This window comes from Eptesicus fuscus, chromosome 6, assembly GCF_027574615.1.
Source record: "Eptesicus fuscus isolate TK198812 chromosome 6, DD_ASM_mEF_20220401, whole genome shotgun sequence".
NCBI lineage: Eukaryota > Metazoa > Chordata > Mammalia > Chiroptera > Vespertilionidae > Eptesicus > Eptesicus fuscus.
The window spans coordinates 17,511,380-17,530,511 of record NC_072478.1 but is presented as its reverse complement, the minus strand read 5'-3'; the positions used below and the strand labels follow the sequence as shown (position 1 = coordinate 17,530,511).

Sequence of the window (19,132 nt, the reverse complement as noted above, 5' to 3'; positions counted from 1 at the left end):
CTCCCAGTCCCACTGACAGATGCTAGGAGGCTGAATTCTCCTGCTTATGGAGAGAGAGAAATTGTACTTTGACTTGGGTACCCAGGGAAATTGACATCCTCACTCTTTTTTTTTTTTTTTAATTTTGGTAACCTTTAATACAGTTAGTTTCTCTTTTTATTTTTTTAATCTTTATTGATTTCAGAGAGGAAGGGAGAGAGAGAGATAGAAATATCAATGATGAGAGAGAATCATTGATCGGCTGCCTCCTGCATGCCCCCTAATGGGGATTGAGCCCGAAACCCCCGGGCATGTGCCCTTGGCTGGAATCGAACCCGAGACCCTTCAGTCCGTAGGCCGACGCTCTATCCACTGAGCCAACCCGGCCAGGGCGACACCCTCACGCTTAAGCCTTGCTCCCACCATAATGACCTGGGAGAGGCTCCACCACTCCGAGGCTCTTCCAAGCCTCCAGACGTTTGTCCAGGCAGTTCCTTCTGCCTGGATTGCCTTTTCCCCTCTCATCCTTCAAGGCTTAGTCTGTCTACACAGCTCCTCCTGGCTGCCATTAAACCAGAGCCTGCCTGACCTGGGCAGGCTTAACGGACTCTTACAAATAAAGAAACTGAGGCTTAGAGTGGTGTGTGGGTTTTTTCCCATTAAAACTTGTTTTAATGGTTCTCAAAATTCTGTGACAGATTTTTGGTTTTTAAAAACCAAATAATCTGGTTTTAAAAACGAATAATGTAGCCCTGGCTGGTGTGCTCAGTGGTTAGAGCACTGGCCTGAGGACCGAAGTGTCTCAGGTTCGATTCCTGGTCAAGGCATGTACCTGGGTTGCAGGTTTGACGCCCAGCCCCATGAGGAAGGCAATCAATTAAGGTGTCTCTCTCACATTGATGTTTCTTGTTCGCTCGCCCTCCCTCCCACCCTCCCTCCCTCCCTCCTTCCCTCCCTCCCTCCCTTCCACGCTCTCTAAAAATTAATGAAAAAAATATCCTTGGGTGAGGATTTTTAAAAAAACAAACTTAAATGGACAATTGAAACAAACAGTTCTGAGACCGTTTTCCCACCACTGGGGTGGCAGTTATTAGGGATAATATTCATTTAGCCTTCTGAGCTTTCTGGGTAAACTTGGAGACTTTACCAGCTCCAGCTGCCTCTTTGCTTTAAAAAAGTTTTTTATTTACTGATTTGAGAGCGAGAGAAACATTTATTTGTTGTTCCACTTATTGATACATTCATTGCTTGATCTTTGCATGTCCCCTGACCAGGGATTGAACCCACAACCTTGGCATATTGGGACGACACTCTAACAACCGAGCTGTTCGGTCAAGGCTTTTGCCCATTGCTTTGATGACACCCAGGAACTAAGCAGCTCATGTCACAAACAGCAAGATGACCCAGCGGAGGACAGTCATGGAAGCTCCTAACATACAGTATATGGGCTTGTCAGGAACCACATCAACAATGGCAGTATCATCAGATTTCAAAAACTTTGGGTCATCTTTCAGCTTTCTCCCAGAACGACGATCAATCTTTTCCTTCTCAGCAAATTTGCAAGCAATGTGAGCTGTGTAACAACCTGGCACTGATTTGGCCTGGATGGTTCAAGATAATCACCTGAGTGGTGAGGCCAGCTGCTTCTGGTGGTTCATTTTTGCTGTCACCAGCTCTAATGCCACGATGAACACCTTTGACAGACACATTATATATATATATATGTTTCAGAGAGGGAGAGAGAGATAGAAACATCAATGATGAGAGAGAATCATTGATCGGCTGCCTCCTGCAGGCCCCACACTGGGGATCGAGACGGCAACCCTGGCATGTGCCCTGACCTGGAATTGAACTGTGACCTCCTGGTTCATAGGTTGAAGCTCAGCCACTGAGCCACACCAGCCGAGCAGACACATTCTTCTTTAAAAAAAAAATTTTTTTTAGAGATCAAGCAAAGAACTTGTATGCATATATGCATAACCCATGGACATAGACAATAGGATGGTGAAGGTCTGGGGTGGGGAGCGGGGGCGAGCTACAAGGGGTCAGTGGGAGAAAAAGGACATATGTAATACTTTAAACAATAAAATTTTTTTAAAAAATAGCCCTAACCGGTTTGGCTCAGTGAATAGAGCGTCGGCCTGTGGACTGAAGGATCCCAGGTTCAATTCCGGTCAAGGGCATGTACCTTGGTTGCGGGCACATCCCCAGTAGGGTTGTGCAGGAGGCAGCTGGTCAATGTTTCTCTCTCATCGACGTTTCTAGCTCTCTATTCCTCTCCCTTCCTCCCTGTAAAAATCAATAAAATATATTTAAAAAAAGAAAAGAAAAGAAAAGATAGTGTGTGTGTGTGTGTGTGTGTATATATATATATATATATATATATATATATATATATATATAGCCCTAACCGGTTTGGCTCAATGGATAGAGCATCGGCCTGAGGACTGAAGGGTCCCAGGTTCGATTCTGGTCAAGGGCATGTACCTTGGTTGCGGGCACATCCCTAGTGGGGGGTATACAGGAGGCAGCTGATCAATGGTTCTCTCTCATTGATGTTTCTAACTCTTCCTTCCTCTCTGTAAAAAATCAATAAAATATATATATTTTAAAAGAATATAAAGAACATTAATCATGAAAAAATATGTATATATTTAGTGTTGACAGTATTACAAGTGTACCCCATTTTCCCTTCGACAGATACATTCTTTTTTTAAAAATATATATTTCTTTATTGATTTCAGAGAAGGAGAGAGAGATAGAAACATCAATGATGAGAATCATTGATCGGCTGCCTCCTGCACACTCCGCACTGGGGATCGAGCAAGCCGCAACCCAGGCATGTGCCCTTGGCCAGAATAGAACCTGGGACCCTTCAGTCCACAGGCTGATGCTCTATCCACTGAGCCAAGCTGGCTAGGGCACAGATACGTTCTTGACAACGAAGTCCACGTTGTCCTCAGGAAGAGTTTCACTCAATACTTCACGGTGCATTTCAACACTTTAATTTACTTCTGTTGTAACACTGACCGGAGCAAAGGTGACCACCGAATGCTAGTCTCTACTCAGCCCACGGGGACAGCACCGATGTTACCAGTTTGTAGACATCCTGGAGGGGCAGACACAAGGGCTTGTCAGTTGGATGAGTTGGTGGCAATGCAGCTTCAAGCATGATTCCGCTGGTGTTGCCATCTTTACGGGAGACTTTCCAGCCCTTGAACCAAGGCATGTTAGCACGTGGCTCCAGCATGTTGCCACCATTCCAACCAGAAACGGGCACAAACGCTACAGTATCAGGGTTGTAGCTAATATTCTTAATGCAGGTGCTCCCTTCATTTACTATTTCCTTGTATCTCTTCCGGCTGTAGGATGGCTCAGTGGAATCCATTTTGTTAACACCAACAATTACCTGTTTCACACCCGATGTGTAAGCCAGAAGGGCGTGCTCACAGGTTTGCCCATTCGTGGAGATATCAGCTTAAAATTCACTAACACCAGCAGCAGTAATCAGAACAGCATAGTCCGCCTGAGATGTGCCTGTAATCATGCTTTTTAAAAAAAATATTTTTTTATTGATTTCAGAGAGGGAGAGGAAAAGATAGAAATATCAACGATGCCTCCTGCACGCCCCCTACTGGGGATTGAGCCCGAAACCGGGGCATGTGCCCTTGACCAGACTCAAACCAGGGACCTTTCAGTCCATAGGCTGAGGCTCTATCCACTTAGCCAAACCGGCTAGGGCATGTAATCGTGTTTTTTATAAAGTCTCCGTGTCCTGGGGCATCAATGATGGTCACATAATACTTACTGGTCTCAATTTTCACAGGGAGGTATCAATGGTGATACCACACTCAGGTTCAGCTTTTAGTTTATTTATCCAAGACCCAGGCATACTTGAAGGAGCCCTTTCCCACCTCAGTAGCTTCCTAAAATTTTGGATATTTCTTTTGCCCATCCCTCCACATTTGTAGATCAGATGACCAGTAGTGGCAGACTTGCCAGAATCTACGTGTCCAACGATAATGATGTTGATAGGAGTCTTTTCCTTTCTCATTTGGCTTAGATTTAGCAGTGGTTTTCGTGAAACTTGTGTTCTGGTGGCAAACCCTTTGCGAAAAAGTCAGAGTAGATTTTATTTTATTTATTTTTTTAAAAAAATATATTTTATTGATTTTTACAGAGAGGAAGGGAGAGGGATAGAGAGTTAGAAACATTGATGAGAGAGAAACATCAATCAACTGCCTCCCGCACACCCCCTACCAGGGATGTGCCTGCAACCAAGGTACATGCCCTTGACTGGAATCGAACCTGGGACCCCCTCAGTCCGCAGGCCGACGCTCCAGCCACTGAGCCAAAACCTACTAGGGCTCAGAGTAGATTGTAAATAGTTTTGGGGCTAAGGGAAGAAGTGTGCATGAAAAAGAAAAGGTGTCCGAAACCGGTTTGGCTCAGTGAATAGAGCGTCAGCCTGCGGACTCAAGGGTCCCAGGTTCGATTCCGGTCAAGGGCATGTACATTGGTTGCGAGTAGGGGATGTGCAAGAGGCAGCTGATCGATGTTTCTAACTCTCTAGCCCTCTCTCTTCCTCTCTGTAAAAAAATCAATAAAATATATTTTTAAAAAAAGAAAGTAAAAGAAAAAGAAAGGGTGGTTTGAAATAGTTCTGGATTATTTTTTAATTTTTTAAATTGAATTTATTGGGGTGACATTGGTTAATAAAATTATATAGGTTTCAGGTGTACAATTCTATAATACATCATCTGTCTATTGTATTGTGTGTTCACCACAAGTCAGTCTTCTTAGTATTTTTTATTTTTGCAAATATATATAAAATAAGAATCAAGTAATTGGGAGGAGCCTTGGGCCTGCGCCACGCCCACATCAGTCCGCAAAACCCGCCCCTCACCCACAAATCAGCCGCGCCTCTTCTAAAGCCCGCCCCCCCCCCAAATAAATAAATAAATTCCGCCCAATCCTGTCCCACTCCGCCTTTCACATTGCAGACTAGGCCTTCTCCATCCCTCTGCGCCTGGTCCATGAAAGCCCACGGTACTCCGGCACATCCCAGCCTATCGCCTAGAACCGCTGACCAGTGCAGTCTGATTCCGCCCGAAATGAAAACTCCGCCTCATTTTGCTTTTAGCCAATCATATTCAAGATCCCGCCTACTTAGTCCTCTCGTCACCTCCCAAACCTCACCCCGAGCAGAGCACCAGCCTATCAGCTTCCAAGACTCTTCAGCCGGGTCCAGTTCACCGTTCCACGCGCCCCGCGGCCCGCTGAACTACATTTCCCAGGAGGCGTCGCGGCCGCGCCGCACCACATCCGGCTGCGAAGATGGCGGCTTTCTAGCGAGTCGGCAGCCCAGTCGGAGGGAGGCTTAGGCTACGGTGAGCAGAAGTGGGTGTTGAAAGCGTGTGGGGCTCGTCCCTCGAGGCCTAGCTCCCGTAGCCCTCGGTATCTAACCCCCTGCCTCCTTTGAAGCTTCCGTTTCCGGCTCTGGTTCCTCCTGCAGCCTAGCCTCCATCCCTCTTGCTACAGCTAGTTCCTCTGAGGTTGTGGGGGCTGCAGGGCGCCCAGAGACCATCCGGGCAGCCCGCACCCATTACCCAAATAGGCAGGCTGTCCCATTGGCGTCCTGTCTTTCCTCAGAGGGACCTGTAGCACCCAGGTCCCCGCCCCTCCCTTGTGCAGACACCCCCATGTACAGACACCCCCTAGGCAGCCCAGCGTCCACTGGGGAGAATCCTAGAGGTTATTATGCCTTTATTTACCAAGACATTTTCAGTTTCAGGTTACAGAAAACCCAACTCAATTTATCTGAAGCAAGAAAGGGGAATTAGTGGCTTATAGACTGGTTCCAGGTGCTCAGAATTCTGTCCGCTGCTCTCTGGGTGAGCATCACTAGGGTAGGCCCTTTCCTCTCTTGGAGGCTAAAGAGGCTCCTAGCAACTCTCGACTTGTATCTCCCAAGCTCTGCAACTCTAAGGAGCCCCGCTCCCCTAATGGCAGTGTTGTAAGCCTCAGAGCTGCCCCTCACTGGCCTGTATTGGGTCATGTCCCCATTTCTGAGCCATTCACAGTAGCCAGTTGTGTTCACTGGCCGAGGGTTGGGGTAGCACTACAGAAAACAATGGAGGCTATTACCTTAAGTCAGAGTGGATGCTTGGCTGATAAGTGTAAAGGCACCCATTCTACAGATGAGGAAACTGAGGCCCTGAGAGGAGTGACTCGTAGTCGGTAAGCAGCAAGTGCCCTCTTCTCCTGGCTAACCAAATGTTTCTGAAACTCCTAAGGGCAGAATTCTGGCTTCCCCCATCCCTGCTTCATCCAGCCACTCAGGAGCCATGGAGGTGGCAGAGCCCAGCAGCCCCACCGAGGAAGAAGAGGAGGAGGAGGAGGAAGAGCAGTCAGTGGAGCCAAGGCCCCGGACACGCTCCAACCCTGAGGGGGCTGAGGACCGGGCACTGGGGGCCCAGGCCAGTGTGGGAAGCCGAAGTGAGGGTGAGGGTGAGGCGGCCAGTGCTGATGATGGGACCCCGAACGCTCTGGGAGCTGGCCCCAAGCCCTGGCAGGTGCCCCCACCAGCCCCTGAGGTCCAGGTGCGGACACCAAGGGTCAACTGTCCAGAGAAGGTGGTAAGTGGGAATTTGGCCGTAAGCTCTGAGGCCTTAGGGAACCTTGGGCTGACATTCTTGCCTTTTGGGATTCACTCTGCAAACCGCCCTTTTGTATTAGTTTCCTGGGGCTGCCACGACAAACGACAGTATGCTGGGTGGCTGAAAAAACAAATTTATTCTCTGACAGTCCTGGAAACCAGAAGTCTGAAGTCAAGATGTTGGCAGGGGCCCCGTTTTCTCCGGAGGCTCTAGGGGAGGAACTTTCCTTACTCTTTCAGCTTTGGGTGGCTCCAGGCATCCTTAGCTGCAGCTGATCACTCCAATCTCTGTCTGTTTTCACATGGCCCTCCCCTCTCTGTCTTTGTGTCGTCTCTTCTGGCTATCATGGGAATACTTGCCATCAGATCAGATGATCTTATCTCAATTTCTTTATTTTAATTACATCATTAAGGACTCTCATTCTAAGTAAAGTCACATCTGAGGTTCTAGGCAAACATATCTTCTGGGGGCCACAGTTCAACCCACTATATCCTTATTTCCTTGTTTCTGTGTCACATATTCTCACTTATTAACCTGGACTTCTAGTCCAGTGCTCTTTCGCCTGAGCCACCAACTTCCAAAGTGGATAGATTGACTGGGAGTTGGGGGTCATCGTACCACCTTTTCAGACAGGTCTGCTTAGAGAGGGCCAAGCATGTGGGGGCGGGTGTTAACATCCAGGCACCGGGTGCTGCCAGTCACAGTGCCTTCACCACCTTCCGACTTCATTGCAGATCATCTGCCTGGACCTGTCGGAGGAAATGTCACTGCCAAAACTGGAGTCGTTCAACGGGTGAGAGGGACATTTTAGGGCGTGAATGTGTAGCTACAACTTGGAGGGGCCCAGCCTGAAAAACACAGGGCTCTCTCTCTCAGACTCACACCATTGTGGTCTGGCTCGGGGCCTGGTGGTATCAGAGCATAGCGACAGGAACTGGTAATGATACAGCAGTGGCCCCTCAGGCTCTGTTCCAAGCATGTGAGAGGTATCAAGCAACGAATCGATGTGTCTGTGGCACATCAATGTTTTTCTCTCTCTCCTCCTCCCCTCTCCCTTCCACTCTTTAACATCAACGTCATAGCAATGACTTGGAACTCAGAGAAGCAAAGTAACTTGCCTAAGACCTCATAGCAAGTGGGCGGAGCAAGAATTCAGACTCATGCTTAGCTAACCCCAAAGCCCTTGCCCTGAGCAGGCGGGCTCTGTGGGGTTGAGCAGCAGAACCTAGAGAGGGTCTGAGGGGCTCTGGGAGATACTGAGGACAAGCATGTCTCCCCCCCCCCCTCCCCGACCACTTGTGGCTGAGCAGTGGTCTGGGGCCGCCTCACAAGGATCAGATGTGAGACCCCAGGCTGGTCAGAGGGACCCATTTGGAGAGGGCAGGTCAGCTGGGTTAGGTTTACAACTGGATTCTGCCACCCCCCTGCTGTGTGACGTGGGCCAGGGCCTCATTGTGGGGCTGGTGGAAGGTTCCCCGGGATGGACAGGTGAGGGGATATGCCTCGCCCCCAGGCCTGGAGGCCTCTCCTTAACCACCCCCCTCTTTCTCCATCCCTCTCCAGCTCCAAAACCAATGCTCTCAATGTCTCCCAGAAGATGATTGAGATGTTTGTGCGGACGAAACACAAGATTGACAAAAGCCACGAGTTTGCACTGGTGGTGGTGAACGATGACACCGCCTGGGTGAGGCTGGGGCACCCTGGGGTCCCCTGGGGGTAGGGACGAGGCTGTGTGCCCTGGGACCCCCTGGGGGCAGAGAGCACTTTGCTGAGACCTATGTTTCCCCACAGCTGTCTGGACTGACCTCCGACCCCCGTGAGCTCTGCAGCTGCCTCTACGACCTAGAGACGGCCTCCTGCTCCAACTTCAGTATCCTTCCCGGCAGAGGCACCTCCGGGGCAGGGGGTGGGGGTGGGGGTCTGGCCTGTCTTGTACCCAGAGCCCAGGAAGCCTGAGCTTGGAGGGAGCCAACTCACATTGGCTCAGGTCCAGATCTCAGCTCTGCCACAGCAGGCTTAGGCCAGTCACCTCTCTGGCTTTCAGTTTCTTTTGAGCCCTGGCCAGTGTGCTCAGTGGTTAGAGCATCGGCCTGTGCATTGGAGGGTTGTGGGTTAGATTACAGTCAAGGGCATGTACCTGGGTTGCAGTTCCATCCCCACCCCTGGTCGGGGCACACATGGGAAGCAATCAATCGATGTGTCTGTGGCACATCAGTGTTTTTCTCTCTCTTCCCCCCCACCTCTCTCCTCCTCCCTCCCTTCCACTCTCTAAAATAAAAAATATCCTCACTTCTTGGGTGAGGATTTAAAAAAGAAAAAGAGCCCTAGCCAGTTTGACTCAGTGGATAGAGCATCAGCCTGCAGACCAAAGAGCCCTGGGTTCGATTCCGGTCAAGGGCAAGTATCCTTGGTTGCAGGCTCTTCCCTGGCCCGGGCCCTGGTCGGGGCACGTGCAGGAGGCAACCAATCAATGTGTTTCTCTTACATTGATGTTTCTCTCTGTCTTTCCCTCTCTCTTCCACTCTCTCTAAAATCAATGGAAAAATATCCTCAGGTGAGGAGTAACAAAAAAAAAAAAAAAAAAAAAAGAGTTTATTTGAGCCAAACTGATGACATTGCCAGGAAGCAAAATCTCAAATGCTCCCCAGGCTCTCAGTTCTTCATCTGTAAAACGGGAGGCAGGAAACCTCTTACCCCATGGGTCGCTGTCGAGGGAAAGTCATACACAGAAGCAAAACCAGCTGATTTGGACTCTGAATGTCAAAACTGTACCCACGGGGAGCACTCCATGCAGGGGCAATTATACTTTTGGTGCCATTTGCTCAAAAAATGGTAATTAAAAAAAAAAAAAAAAAAAAGAAGCTGTAACCATAGAGAAAAAAATAAAAATAAAAATAAAAAAATGGTAATATGTGACTGAAAAGTCACAGTCACCACTACATCACATTTTTAAAAATATATACAGTATATTATTAATTTCAGAGAGGAAGAGAAAGGGAGAAAGAGAGAGAAACATCAAGATGAGAGAGAATCATTGATCGGCTGCCTCCTGCACACCCCCTACTTGGGATCGAGCCCGCAACCTGGGCATGTGTCCTTGACCAGAACCGAACCCGGGACCCTTCAGTCTGTAGGCCGACACTCTATCCACTGAGCCAAACCATCCAGGGCACTACATCACATTTATGCTAATTTTAATATGAAAGGCTCACATGCTGCTCAAAACTTAAATAAAATATCATCGCTGTGAGTTAGAAAACGGGGGGGGGGGTTGAGAGGAGGGGAACAGGGACACCTGTGGCTCTTTGTAGGGAGCGTGGCCCTGGCCTGAGGGAGAGGGGAGTTTTGAATCACCAGTGGTCTTCAGGGCATCTGATGTCAGCCCCCTGGTTTGTGATCTCTGCTGAGGAAAACAGGCTCAGGCCGCGAGGCTGGGATCACACACAGGCTTCCTGCACAGTGTACCTGGCGGCAGGTTCTGAGGCACCTGGGGTCTCGGCATCAGGATGAGGGAAGTCATTCACCCTTCCCACCCGTGCTCTGCCGCCTGTGTTCTTAGCATCCCCACCAGATATGGAAGGTCTCTTCAGCCTCATGTAAGTCCTTCCTTCCCGTGTCTCACCCTCTGTATGAGTCCTGTGGTGGCCCACGGTCCTCTGCACCCTTGTTTTAGCCCAGGAGGCTGTATACTCTTCTATAAAAAGCCAGATAGTAAATGTGTTTGGCTTTGCAGACCATATGGTCTCTATCATAACAACTGACTCTGCCTTAGGAATCCAAAGGCAACCACAACTCTGTGGACACAGTGGGCGTGGCCATCTATCTATATAGATAAAAGCCTAAGCAACCGGAGGACTGGCCAGTAGCTATGACGTGCACTGACCACCAGGGGGCAGACGCTCAACGCAGGAGCTGCTGAGCTGAGTGACTAGGCAGCTGTGGTTCTTGGGTGATGCACCCTGAACCAGAGAGGAGGGAGCCCAATTCTGGGGTGCGTCACCTGAGAACCGCCCTCTCACAATCCGGGACCCCTTGGGGGATGTCGGAGAGCTGATTTCAGCCCGATCCCCTCAGGCTGAGGGACCCCACCAGTGCGCGGCCTCTAGTGTGTCAATAAGATTTTATTGATAAGCACTGAATTTCATGTCATTTCCACATGTTATGAAATATTCATTTGATTTTCCTCCCTCCAGGTATTTAAAAAATATAAAACCCATCCTTATTTTATGGGCTCTGCTATCCTAATCTCCATTTTCACCAGCCCCTGATGCTGGGCACAAAGCTTGTGTTGCCTTTAATTAACTTGATACAAACATCTCAGCAAGTGAACCCATGAGGCAAATTCACAATAGAGTATGTACTTGATTTTGGGGGGAGGGAGGGTATTTTGCTAGACATTGCCAAAGTACTGCCTCAGAAATTAACTGTTCATTCCCTGGCACCAGGATTGAGCATACTGCTGAGAGCTCTGCCTGTGTGATTGCTTTTCTTTGAGCCTTTTTTCATTCATTTTAAAGCCATTTGATATTCCTTTAGTGATTTGTCTATATGTCTATCTGGTTCTTGTGAAGGACCAGATTTGCTTTTTACATAGGAAGGACCTTGCCCTCTGCCTAGTACCCTCTGCCCGTGAGATCCAGTTGTGGCCAAGTAGGGAAATGTATCTTGGTTTAGATAAAAAGATTAGGTCCCTTCCTAAGAGTTTCCTGGCCTGGTAGGGCAGGGCCAACTCCAGGTGATGGGGGATACTCGGGATGGGCAGAGCAGGCTTCAGCTTTGGGTTTAGCAAAACAGAAGGGTCAGGCAGAGGGTAAGGCTGGGGAGGTGCTCTGGGCAGAGAGAACAGCATGTGGGAAGGCTCAGAGACAGCAATAAACTGGGGGAGGGCACAGGTGGGGCTTTGCATGCCCAGCAAGGAGCTGGGCTCTCCAAGGTGATGATGGGAGGGACCCCCAGAGTGTGTTCTCATCTGTCCCCTTACTGTGCAGTCAACAGAAGACTGAGCTGCCAGTCACGGAGAATGTGCAGACGATCCCACCCCCATATGTGGTCCGTACCATCCTTGTCTACAGCCGTCCACCCTGCCAGCCCCAGTTCTCGCTGACTGAGCCCATGAAGGTGACTGGGGCCTGGGAGAGGGTGGTGAGACACTCGGAGGGATTTCCTGAGCACTGGACTGGGGCACCTCCTGGCAGGTTCCCAGCGTCTCAGGCAGAAGCGGGGGATTGTGGTCATGGGGCACAGGGTGACTGAGTCTCAAAGGCTGGTGTTCTTCGCCTGCAGAAAATGTTCCAGTGTCCATATTTCTTCTTTGATGTTGTTTACATCCACAATGGCACCGACGAGAAGGAGGAGGAGATGAGCTGGAAGGTGAGGCCCTGGCAGGTGTGGGTGGCAGGTGGGTGTGGATGGGATGTCTTAGAACCCACCTACCCTGGGTCTTCTGGCTCCTGGTCATTCGGTCATGTGACAACCATTTCCACGTGGTCTGCTGGGAGCTCCGGGGGGCTGTTGGGACGGGGGCCTGTTTCTCTCTCTCCCTGCTTTTGCCTTGGCTGTGCCCTCTTTTGGGGGTACCCTTCCCTCCCTGCCTACCCAGACTCTGCTGGTCATTCACGTCCCAGCCCTGAACTAGCTGTGGGACTTCAAGTGGGCCACTTACCTCTCTGAGCCTCAGTTTACCCAACTGAACAGGGGGTTGAGACCAGCTCCTACTCATACCTCAATATTTAAACCAAAAGTGCCTTCCCTACCCCTCGAGGAAGATCAGCATGGGGACTGGGGGTAGTTTAGATCCAACTGACTCCAGTTCGGAGGCTCCAAGGCCGAGACCTGTCGGTGTCCCTAACACTGGGTGGGCAGCAGGGAGTGTCTGCTGAATGCAGGGGTGTTTTCTGCCTGGAAAACTCTTCACCCTTCAGAACCTGCCCCTGGTGCCTCCTCCTCTGGGAGGCCCTCCAGGGGCAAGGAAGGCCTGTCAGGGAACCCTTGCTTGAAGAGCCCCTCCCTGGCCCCACAGGACATGTTTGCCTTCATGGGCAGCCTGGATACCAAGGGCACCAGCTACAAGTATGAGGTGGCCCTGGCCGGGCCAGCCCTGGAGCTGCACAACTGTATGGCTAAGCTGCTGGCTCACCCGTTGCAACGGCCCTGCCAGAGCCATGCCTCCTACAGCCTGCTGGAGGAGGAGGAGGAAGCCACTGAGGTTGAGGCCACTGTCTGAACCTTCCCTGTGCGTCCAGCCTGGTACCGTGAAACCCCTGGCCTAGAAGTGCTGGTTCTCAAACTCCACTCCGTGGGACCCCTGGGGGACTTCAAGGAAGCACTTGGCTACTTCGGAGCCCTGGAAGGAAACCCATTATTCCAGGAAGCACCCCAGGACTGTGGACACCCCAGATTCCCCGTCCATATTCCAGTCCCCAGTTTGCCAATTGTAATTTGTTCTTCCCTGTGTGATTTTTGTCATCAGAATAAAACCTGAGAAATCTCTAGCCAAGGTCCACACCAGCCGCCTTGTGTTAATTAGGATCGTCTTGGTCGAAGGTGACAGAAACGCACCCAGTGAACAGAGAGGGGAATGGCTTGGTTCTGGTGGGGAAGCCACAGCACAGCTTCAGGCTTGACTACATCCCGCCGTTCAGACATCGCCGGGGGGTGGGGCTGAACTACTCCGTGTGGTGTTGAGTGCCCCCTGCTTTTCTCCCAACCTGTGGAAAGGGGTGCGATGGTGTGCCAACCCCAAACAGGAAAATACCTACCCAAAGGGGCTCCTGGTGGCGAATTGGTCTCATGTTAAAAAAACAAAAAAAGCCCAGGAACCTTTGCCTCTCACGCAAGCTCAGCTTCAGGGAGAAAAACTGCCTTCTGCCCTGCGATGCCTGCCTGCCAGCACTGCGTTCCTGCTGGGTAAGCCAACTGACATAAAGGAATTCCTGGAATCCTATTTCAACCAATAGGATGGCGATAACCCCTTTGTCCAATCGGAGCTGAGGAACTACAGTCTCTGTTAGCATCTTTAAAAAATACATTATTGCCCTAACCGGTTTGGCTCAGTGGCTAGAGCGTTGGCCTGCGGACTGCAAGGGTCCCAGGTTCAATTCCGGTCAAGGGCATGTACCTTGGTTGCGGGCACATCCCCAGTGGGGGGTGTGCAGGAGGCAGCTGATCAATGTTTCTCTCTCATCGATGTTTCTAACTCTCTATCCCTTCCCCTTCCTCTCTGTAAAAAATCAATAAAATATGTTTAAAAAAAAAACATTATTTTTATTGGTTTCAGAGAGGGAGAAATAGAAACATCTATGATGAGAATCATTAGTTGGCTGCCTCCTGCATGCCCCACACTGGGGATCGAGCCCACAACCCGGGCATATGCCTTGATGGGGAATTGAACTGTGACCTCTTGATTTATAGCTCTGTTAGCATCTTTGATGAATCAGAATGGCTCCACTCCATAGTGTTTTTTGGGCCAATCAAACTGATGATTTGGGGTACTAATTTGCATGAGAACAGGCCAATTAAGGGTCAGGGGCTGGGGCTTCCCTATATACTGGTAAGTTCCATTATGGCTGGGCAATGCGTGTTCCTTTTCCACCAAAGGCTGATTCCGTGGCGGGAGCTGAAACAATTTGCCGGAGAGGGCTGTGTTGTTCTGTATTGAGGTGTTTGCTCTGAATAAAGTATCTTCTTTCACTGCACCCTAAATTGGGCATTTCTGTTGGCATTGGATTGGCACCATGACGACTGGTTGACAGTTGTGACCGCTACCCAAGCCCCCTATTGCTGGCCTTGCCTGGGTCATGGGCCAGAGCTCTGGGATGTTCAGATTGTTCAGGCCCGGATCAAGCCTCTCCTGAGAAGGGGAGGACTACAGGTCCCAGGAAATAGTGTGGGTGCTCCCCAGAAGGGAGACAAGACAGGCACAACAGGTCCACTATTCAGCTATCTGGATAATGAGCAACAGTGAAAAAGGTTTACCAGATAGATTCTCAGTTCCATATGAGATTAAAATGGCCTTACTGAGCAACAGCTTTCCTTCCCATAGCATTTATTGGGGGCACCCGTGTGCCAGGATCCTGTGATGAAACACACTGACTCTACATCACACCAGCCTGGAAGGGGTTCTCCCATTTTGCAGATGGGAAAACTAAGGCCCAGAGCACCAAGGCACGACCTCCTGGCTCCGTGAGACTGCAAACAGGCGTCGCAGAGCTAGAGGCGGGAGCTGGTAATTAAATTTGCGGGCTAACGGAGGCCTCTTCAGCCGTGGGCACCTCCAAGTCACCGGGTCGTAGCTCCGCCTCCTTCAGCAGGCTGTGTCCGCGTTTCCCCGTTTTGAGACCAGAAAATGGTACACCCTCCAGGCTCTACCTGAGCACCACTCGAGGTCGCGGACCTGGGTGGGCACTGAAGCTCGAATCCGCAAGTGTGCCATGCAGGTGCGACGCGGGGCAGCCTGGCTGGGTACCCTACGGGGCACCCGGGCACAGAGCCCAGGGGCGGGGCGGCGCGTGCGCACAAGGTCGCCGCGGGAAGTTTGAAACTGTCAGGCTGGGGGACGGCGCGGGCATGGGCGCCTCGGCGGAGCTGGCTTGGCGGCTGCGGGCAGCGCTGCAGGAGGAGGAGCTGCAGTGAGGACGGGACCGGGGCGGGCGGGCCGGGGCAGGGGGCGAGGGTGGCGGTCCACTCTGACCCCCTGATCGCAGGGCTGTGGAGGAGCTGCTGCGCCGCGGCGCGGACCCCAACCTGGTGCTAGCGGATGGCGCGGCCGCTGTCCACCTGGCGGCGGGGGCCCGGCACCCACGCGCTCTGCGCTGCCTCAAGGCTCTGCTGTGCCGAGGCGGGGACCCCAACGTTCGGTGAGGCGGGTCTGGTCTGGTCCCTGAGCCCTGAGTGGGGCATTCCCCGTAGGGAAGGGGTCTCCCCGGTCGGAAGGCGTGGCCTCAGTCCCAGAGAGTGCATCCCACGTTCCCAGGGTGGGGAGTCGGTACCCCCGGGAGGAGCTTGTGGAACTAGGGGAGGGCGAGGGCCCCAGAATGAGGGTGGGGGGTGGGGTGGCGCTGAGGCCAAAACGGGGATCAAAGTTTCGGGTCCAGGGGTAGAACCGAGAGCAGGGATTTGAATCCCAGGCTGAGGGCGTTAAGATCTAGATTCCGAGGATGCCTCAGGCTGGAGGGTGGAGATGGGGGACAGAGATCGAGTACACGCCTCCACTCCTGCCCCAGATCGGCAGAGGCGCTGACACCGCTGCACGTGGCCGCCGCCTGGGGCTGTAGCCGCAGCCTGGAGCTGCTGCTGAGCCAGGGAGCGGACCCCCGGCTGCTCGACCAGGTGAGGGCCCTGGAGGAGCGGAAGGGCAGGCCTGGAGAGCGGGAGGAAGGGAGGAAAGAGGGCGTCGGGTGCCCCCTGTTGATGGCGCCGCTGCAGGATGGACTCCGGCCACTGGACCTGGCAGAACAACAGGGCCACCAGGACTGTGTGCGCGTCCTGAGGGAGCTCCCAAAGCTGACCAGGACCCCTCCCCGGACCCGGTTAGAGACCCAGGAGCCGGAGCCTAAGCCCTGTGGTGAGTGAGGCCTGGGCGGAGGCTGGGGCTTGGCCTGTGGACCGGCTTATCGTGTCTCTCACTGATGTGCACCGTCTCCCACTGGTTCTGACGGTCTCAGTTCCAGTGTCCCTGGTCAGCTCTCGCTGCCTTCACTCATTCTCTCTTTTCCCTTAGACTCCAGCCACCTGCTGCTGATCCAACTCCCATCTCTGGCTTCCCCCACCCTGCTCTCTGACCCCAACTCTCATCCTCAGCTCCAGGCTCAGCCCTCAAGGGAAAGAAGCTAGATGCCAGCCCCTCTAGACCCCCCCGTGTGATGCTGGACTGCACAGGACTGGGCAGAAGCGACAGCAGGGACATGGACCTGAAGGCTAGCCCTGGACCCTCCAGCCTCCTTGCCTGCCCTGAAGCTGTTGACAAGGATGGCAGCTCGGAGTCCTCCCCCGGGGGCTGGGACTGCAGCTCCGATGCCTCCTTTGTCACAGCAGTTGAGGCTTCTGGAGCCAAGGACCCAGCCCCCCGTACGTACCCCTGGGCCGGGCCACTGCCCAGGCAGCAACTCCTGCCTCATATCCGACCATCCCAGAGGGTGCTGAAGTCTCCGGACACCCCACCGCTGGAACATGGAGCCGTCATGACAAGCAAGGAGGCCGAATTAAAGGCCCTTCTACAGGCCCTGACTCTGACCTCCGCCTCCCACACGTCCCTCCCAGATAGGAGCCCAGCCCACAGCCCCACTCCGGAACCACTGCCTGGACCCCTGGACTTCCACTTCCTAACAGATGACCAATCGTCTCTTGACGGTGAGGTGGGCGCCCTCTGGCGGACAGAGGAGGAGGCGCATTCCACAGGAGGCAGGGACCCAGTCCCCTCTTGCGGGTGTCTGCCAGTCCTGTCTGACCTGGAACTGCTGCAAAGGCTCCGGGCTCTTGGTGAGAGCCCAGGCCCCGTCACGCCCTTCACCCGCCCACATTACCTCCGACGACTCGAAGAAGCCCAGGCTGCTGCTGGTTAGTCCCTTCTGGGCATCCGGAGTTCCCCGGAGACTCCCGGCTCTCGGTGCCACTTCCCTCTTCATCTCTGGGAACCACCCCTTCCGCTGTCTCTCTTGACTCAGTTTCCCCTCCCAGGCCCAGACTTTTCGAGGCACAGCCCAGAGCTGACTGAGGCCCTGAGGACAGGCCGAATCCCAGACGCCCAGGCAGATGAGGATGCACTTGCCCGGCAGTTTGAGCAGCCGGATCCCAGCAGAAGGTGGCGGGAGGGGGTAGTGAAGTCCAGTTTCACGTACCTGCTGCTGGACCCCAGGTACTCAGAAGTGGGAGCTGGAAATTCTGGGTCGGTTCCTACATGCTGCACGTCCTTAGGAGGGGAGCTGGCCCCTCTCTCTGGTCATAAGCTTCGTCTAGAAAAGGCAGGTGGAACTCATTCAAGCTGCTGAGTGTCTTTGGGCGCTGCCTTATAAAATGGGGGCCACCGGACGTGGGTTGTATGTACCCTGTGAGCTTAGAGATTTTCTCTAGGGCTACTCTTGTCACGTTTCCCTCTCTGAGCCAAGCCTTTTCATCCAGGGAGACTCGGAACCTGCCAGCACGAGCCTCCTCACTGACTCCAGCCGAATGCCTTCGGACTTTTGTCCACGCCATCTTCTACGTGGGCAAGGGAACACGGGCCCGGCCAAATGCTCACCTCTGGGAGGCCCTTGGCTACCGTGGGAGGTCAGGAAAACAGGTATGAGGATGAGCACCAGGGTCAGGGCAGGGACAGCCAGGCCGCGGACAGGTAGAGGAAGGAGGGAATTGGGAGGCAGACCCCTGACTTTGCCCCGGCCCCCTAGGCCTGCCCCAAAGTGCGCCGGATCTTGGACATTTGGGCGAGTGGTCGTGGTGTGGTGTCCCTGCATTGCTTCCAGCATGTGGTCGCTGTGGAGGCTTACACTCGAGAGGCGTGTCTTGTGGATGCTCTAGGTGGGTGCCTGGCTTGTGGGGTGGGGGTCACAGGAAGGGCACTTGCTCTACCAATTCCCTCACCCCTTCCCTCTCAGGGCTGTTAATTTGTTCAATGAGTAATTATTGAGCACCAGTGATGTACCTGCGTATGCACATATTTTGCTCCATGGGTTTATCCCTGCTTAAGGGGAATACACAGTGGGCTCACTGTCACATTTCTCTACCTGGAGTTCACCGAGGCTAGAGGCTACCCCTGTGACCTCACTCCCAATCTCTCCAGGGATCCAGACACTGACCAACCAGAAACAAGGACACTGCTACGGAGTGGTGGCCAGCTGGTCACCCACCCGCCGCCGCCGCCTGGGAGTGCATCTGTTGCATCGCGCCCTCCTTGTCTTCCTGGCTGAGGGTGAGCGAGAGTTGCGACCTCAAGACATCCAGGCCTGTGGCTGAGCACTGGGAAGCTGCCCATCGGGCTGGGTAGAGGTCAGGGCGTTTGAACGTTCCAGCTGCCCTGTGCTGAAAGCAGCCCTCCCTCTCCAGTTCTAGAAGGCTGGTGGGGATGAGAAGCAGGGAAGATCTCCCCCTCAAGCTAAGGGAGGACGCTGTCACAGATGGAACTGCTGGAGAGGTCGTGAACTCCCCATCATGGGAGGAGAACAAGTGGACCAGAAGGTTCTTTGAAACATTTGGTACTTTGGAACTTGCCAGGGCTTTGGCAGTTTGGGCCTGACTGTGTAGACCAAGTCCACGTTCATCTTCCAGGCACAGGGGACCCGCACTGTGGGCTCGGAGCTTCCTCAGCTGCATGAAGGGCATCTACCCAGTTGAAGAGCTGGGTCCTGCTGCTGCCAGCTGGGGTGCCTCAGACCAATGACTTGCCTGTCTGAGCCTCAGTTTCCTCAGTAGGGACAGTGAGGTCCTACCTCAGGGGATCGTGGGGATTGGATGTGACTCAGAGGCCTGCACTGAGCCAGAGGTGACTCAGGTGGAAAGTCTCC

At 52.8% G+C, this 19,132-nt stretch overlaps 2 protein-coding genes and 1 pseudogene across 7 annotated transcripts; 2 read left to right on the top strand and 1 right to left on the bottom strand.

The window, feature by feature from the left end:
* Nucleotides 1-1,082: 1,082 nt before the first annotated feature.
* On the bottom strand, nt 1,083-4,033 carry LOC129149390 (elongation factor 1-alpha 1-like; annotated as a pseudogene).
* Nucleotides 4,034-5,278: 1,245 nt separating this feature from the next.
* On the top strand, nt 5,279-13,129 carry BABAM1 (BRISC and BRCA1 A complex member 1). Of its 6 annotated transcripts, none has more exons than XM_028134374.2 (10): nt 5,279-5,369; nt 5,768-5,873; nt 6,281-6,617; nt 7,373-7,431; nt 8,202-8,322; nt 8,430-8,508; nt 10,210-10,234; nt 11,627-11,756; nt 11,922-12,008; nt 12,658-13,129. In XM_028134374.2, exons 3-10 carry the CDS (start codon nt 6,327-6,329, stop codon nt 12,859-12,861), a joined length of 996 nt encoding a protein of 331 aa, XP_027990175.1. In that variant the 5' UTR covers nt 5,279-5,369; nt 5,768-5,873; nt 6,281-6,326; the 3' UTR covers nt 12,862-13,129. The 6 variants fall into 6 exon arrangements, with proteins under 6 accessions (XP_027990175.1, XP_027990174.1, XP_054573272.1 ...); XM_028134373.2 differs by having other exon boundaries at nt 6,276-6,617; XM_054717297.1 differs by having other exon boundaries at nt 5,279-5,379; nt 6,276-6,617.
* Nucleotides 13,130-15,203: 2,074 nt separating this feature from the next.
* On the top strand, nt 15,204-18,598 carry ANKLE1 (ankyrin repeat and LEM domain containing 1). Its single transcript, XM_008157854.3, has 9 exons — nt 15,204-15,265; nt 15,341-15,493; nt 15,860-15,965; nt 16,062-16,200; nt 16,470-17,192; nt 17,313-17,490; nt 17,754-17,913; nt 18,020-18,149; nt 18,412-18,598. Exons 1-9 carry the CDS (start codon nt 15,204-15,206, stop codon nt 18,582-18,584), a joined length of 1,824 nt encoding a protein of 607 aa, XP_008156076.2. The 3' UTR covers nt 18,585-18,598.
* Nucleotides 18,599-19,132: the final 534 nt, after the last annotated feature.

What these genes read in the sequence shown, in the direction of transcription:
- BABAM1 (XM_028134379.2), top strand. Translation starts at nt 6,327, where the DNA reads ATGGAGGTGGCAGAGCCCAGCAGCCCCACCGAGGAAGAAGAGGAGGAG. An exon ending in AAACTGGAGTCGTTCAACGG is followed by an intron (nt 7,432 to 8,201) that starts GTGAGAGGGACA and finishes ATCCCTCTCCAG; the next exon opens with CTCCAAAACCAATGCTCTCA. An exon ending in GAAGGTCTCTTCAGCCTCAT is followed by an intron (nt 10,235 to 11,626) that starts GTAAGTCCTTCC and finishes CTTACTGTGCAG; the next exon opens with TCAACAGAAGACTGAGCTGC.
- ANKLE1 (XM_008157854.3), top strand. Translation starts at nt 15,204, where the DNA reads ATGGGCGCCTCGGCGGAGCTGGCTTGGCGGCTGCGGGCAGCGCTGCAG. An exon ending in AGAAGCCCAGGCTGCTGCTG is followed by an intron (nt 17,193 to 17,312) that starts GTTAGTCCCTTC and finishes TTCCCCTCCCAG; the next exon opens with GCCCAGACTTTTCGAGGCAC. An exon ending in GTGTCTTGTGGATGCTCTAG is followed by an intron (nt 18,150 to 18,411) that starts GTGGGTGCCTGG and finishes CAATCTCTCCAG; the next exon opens with GGATCCAGACACTGACCAAC.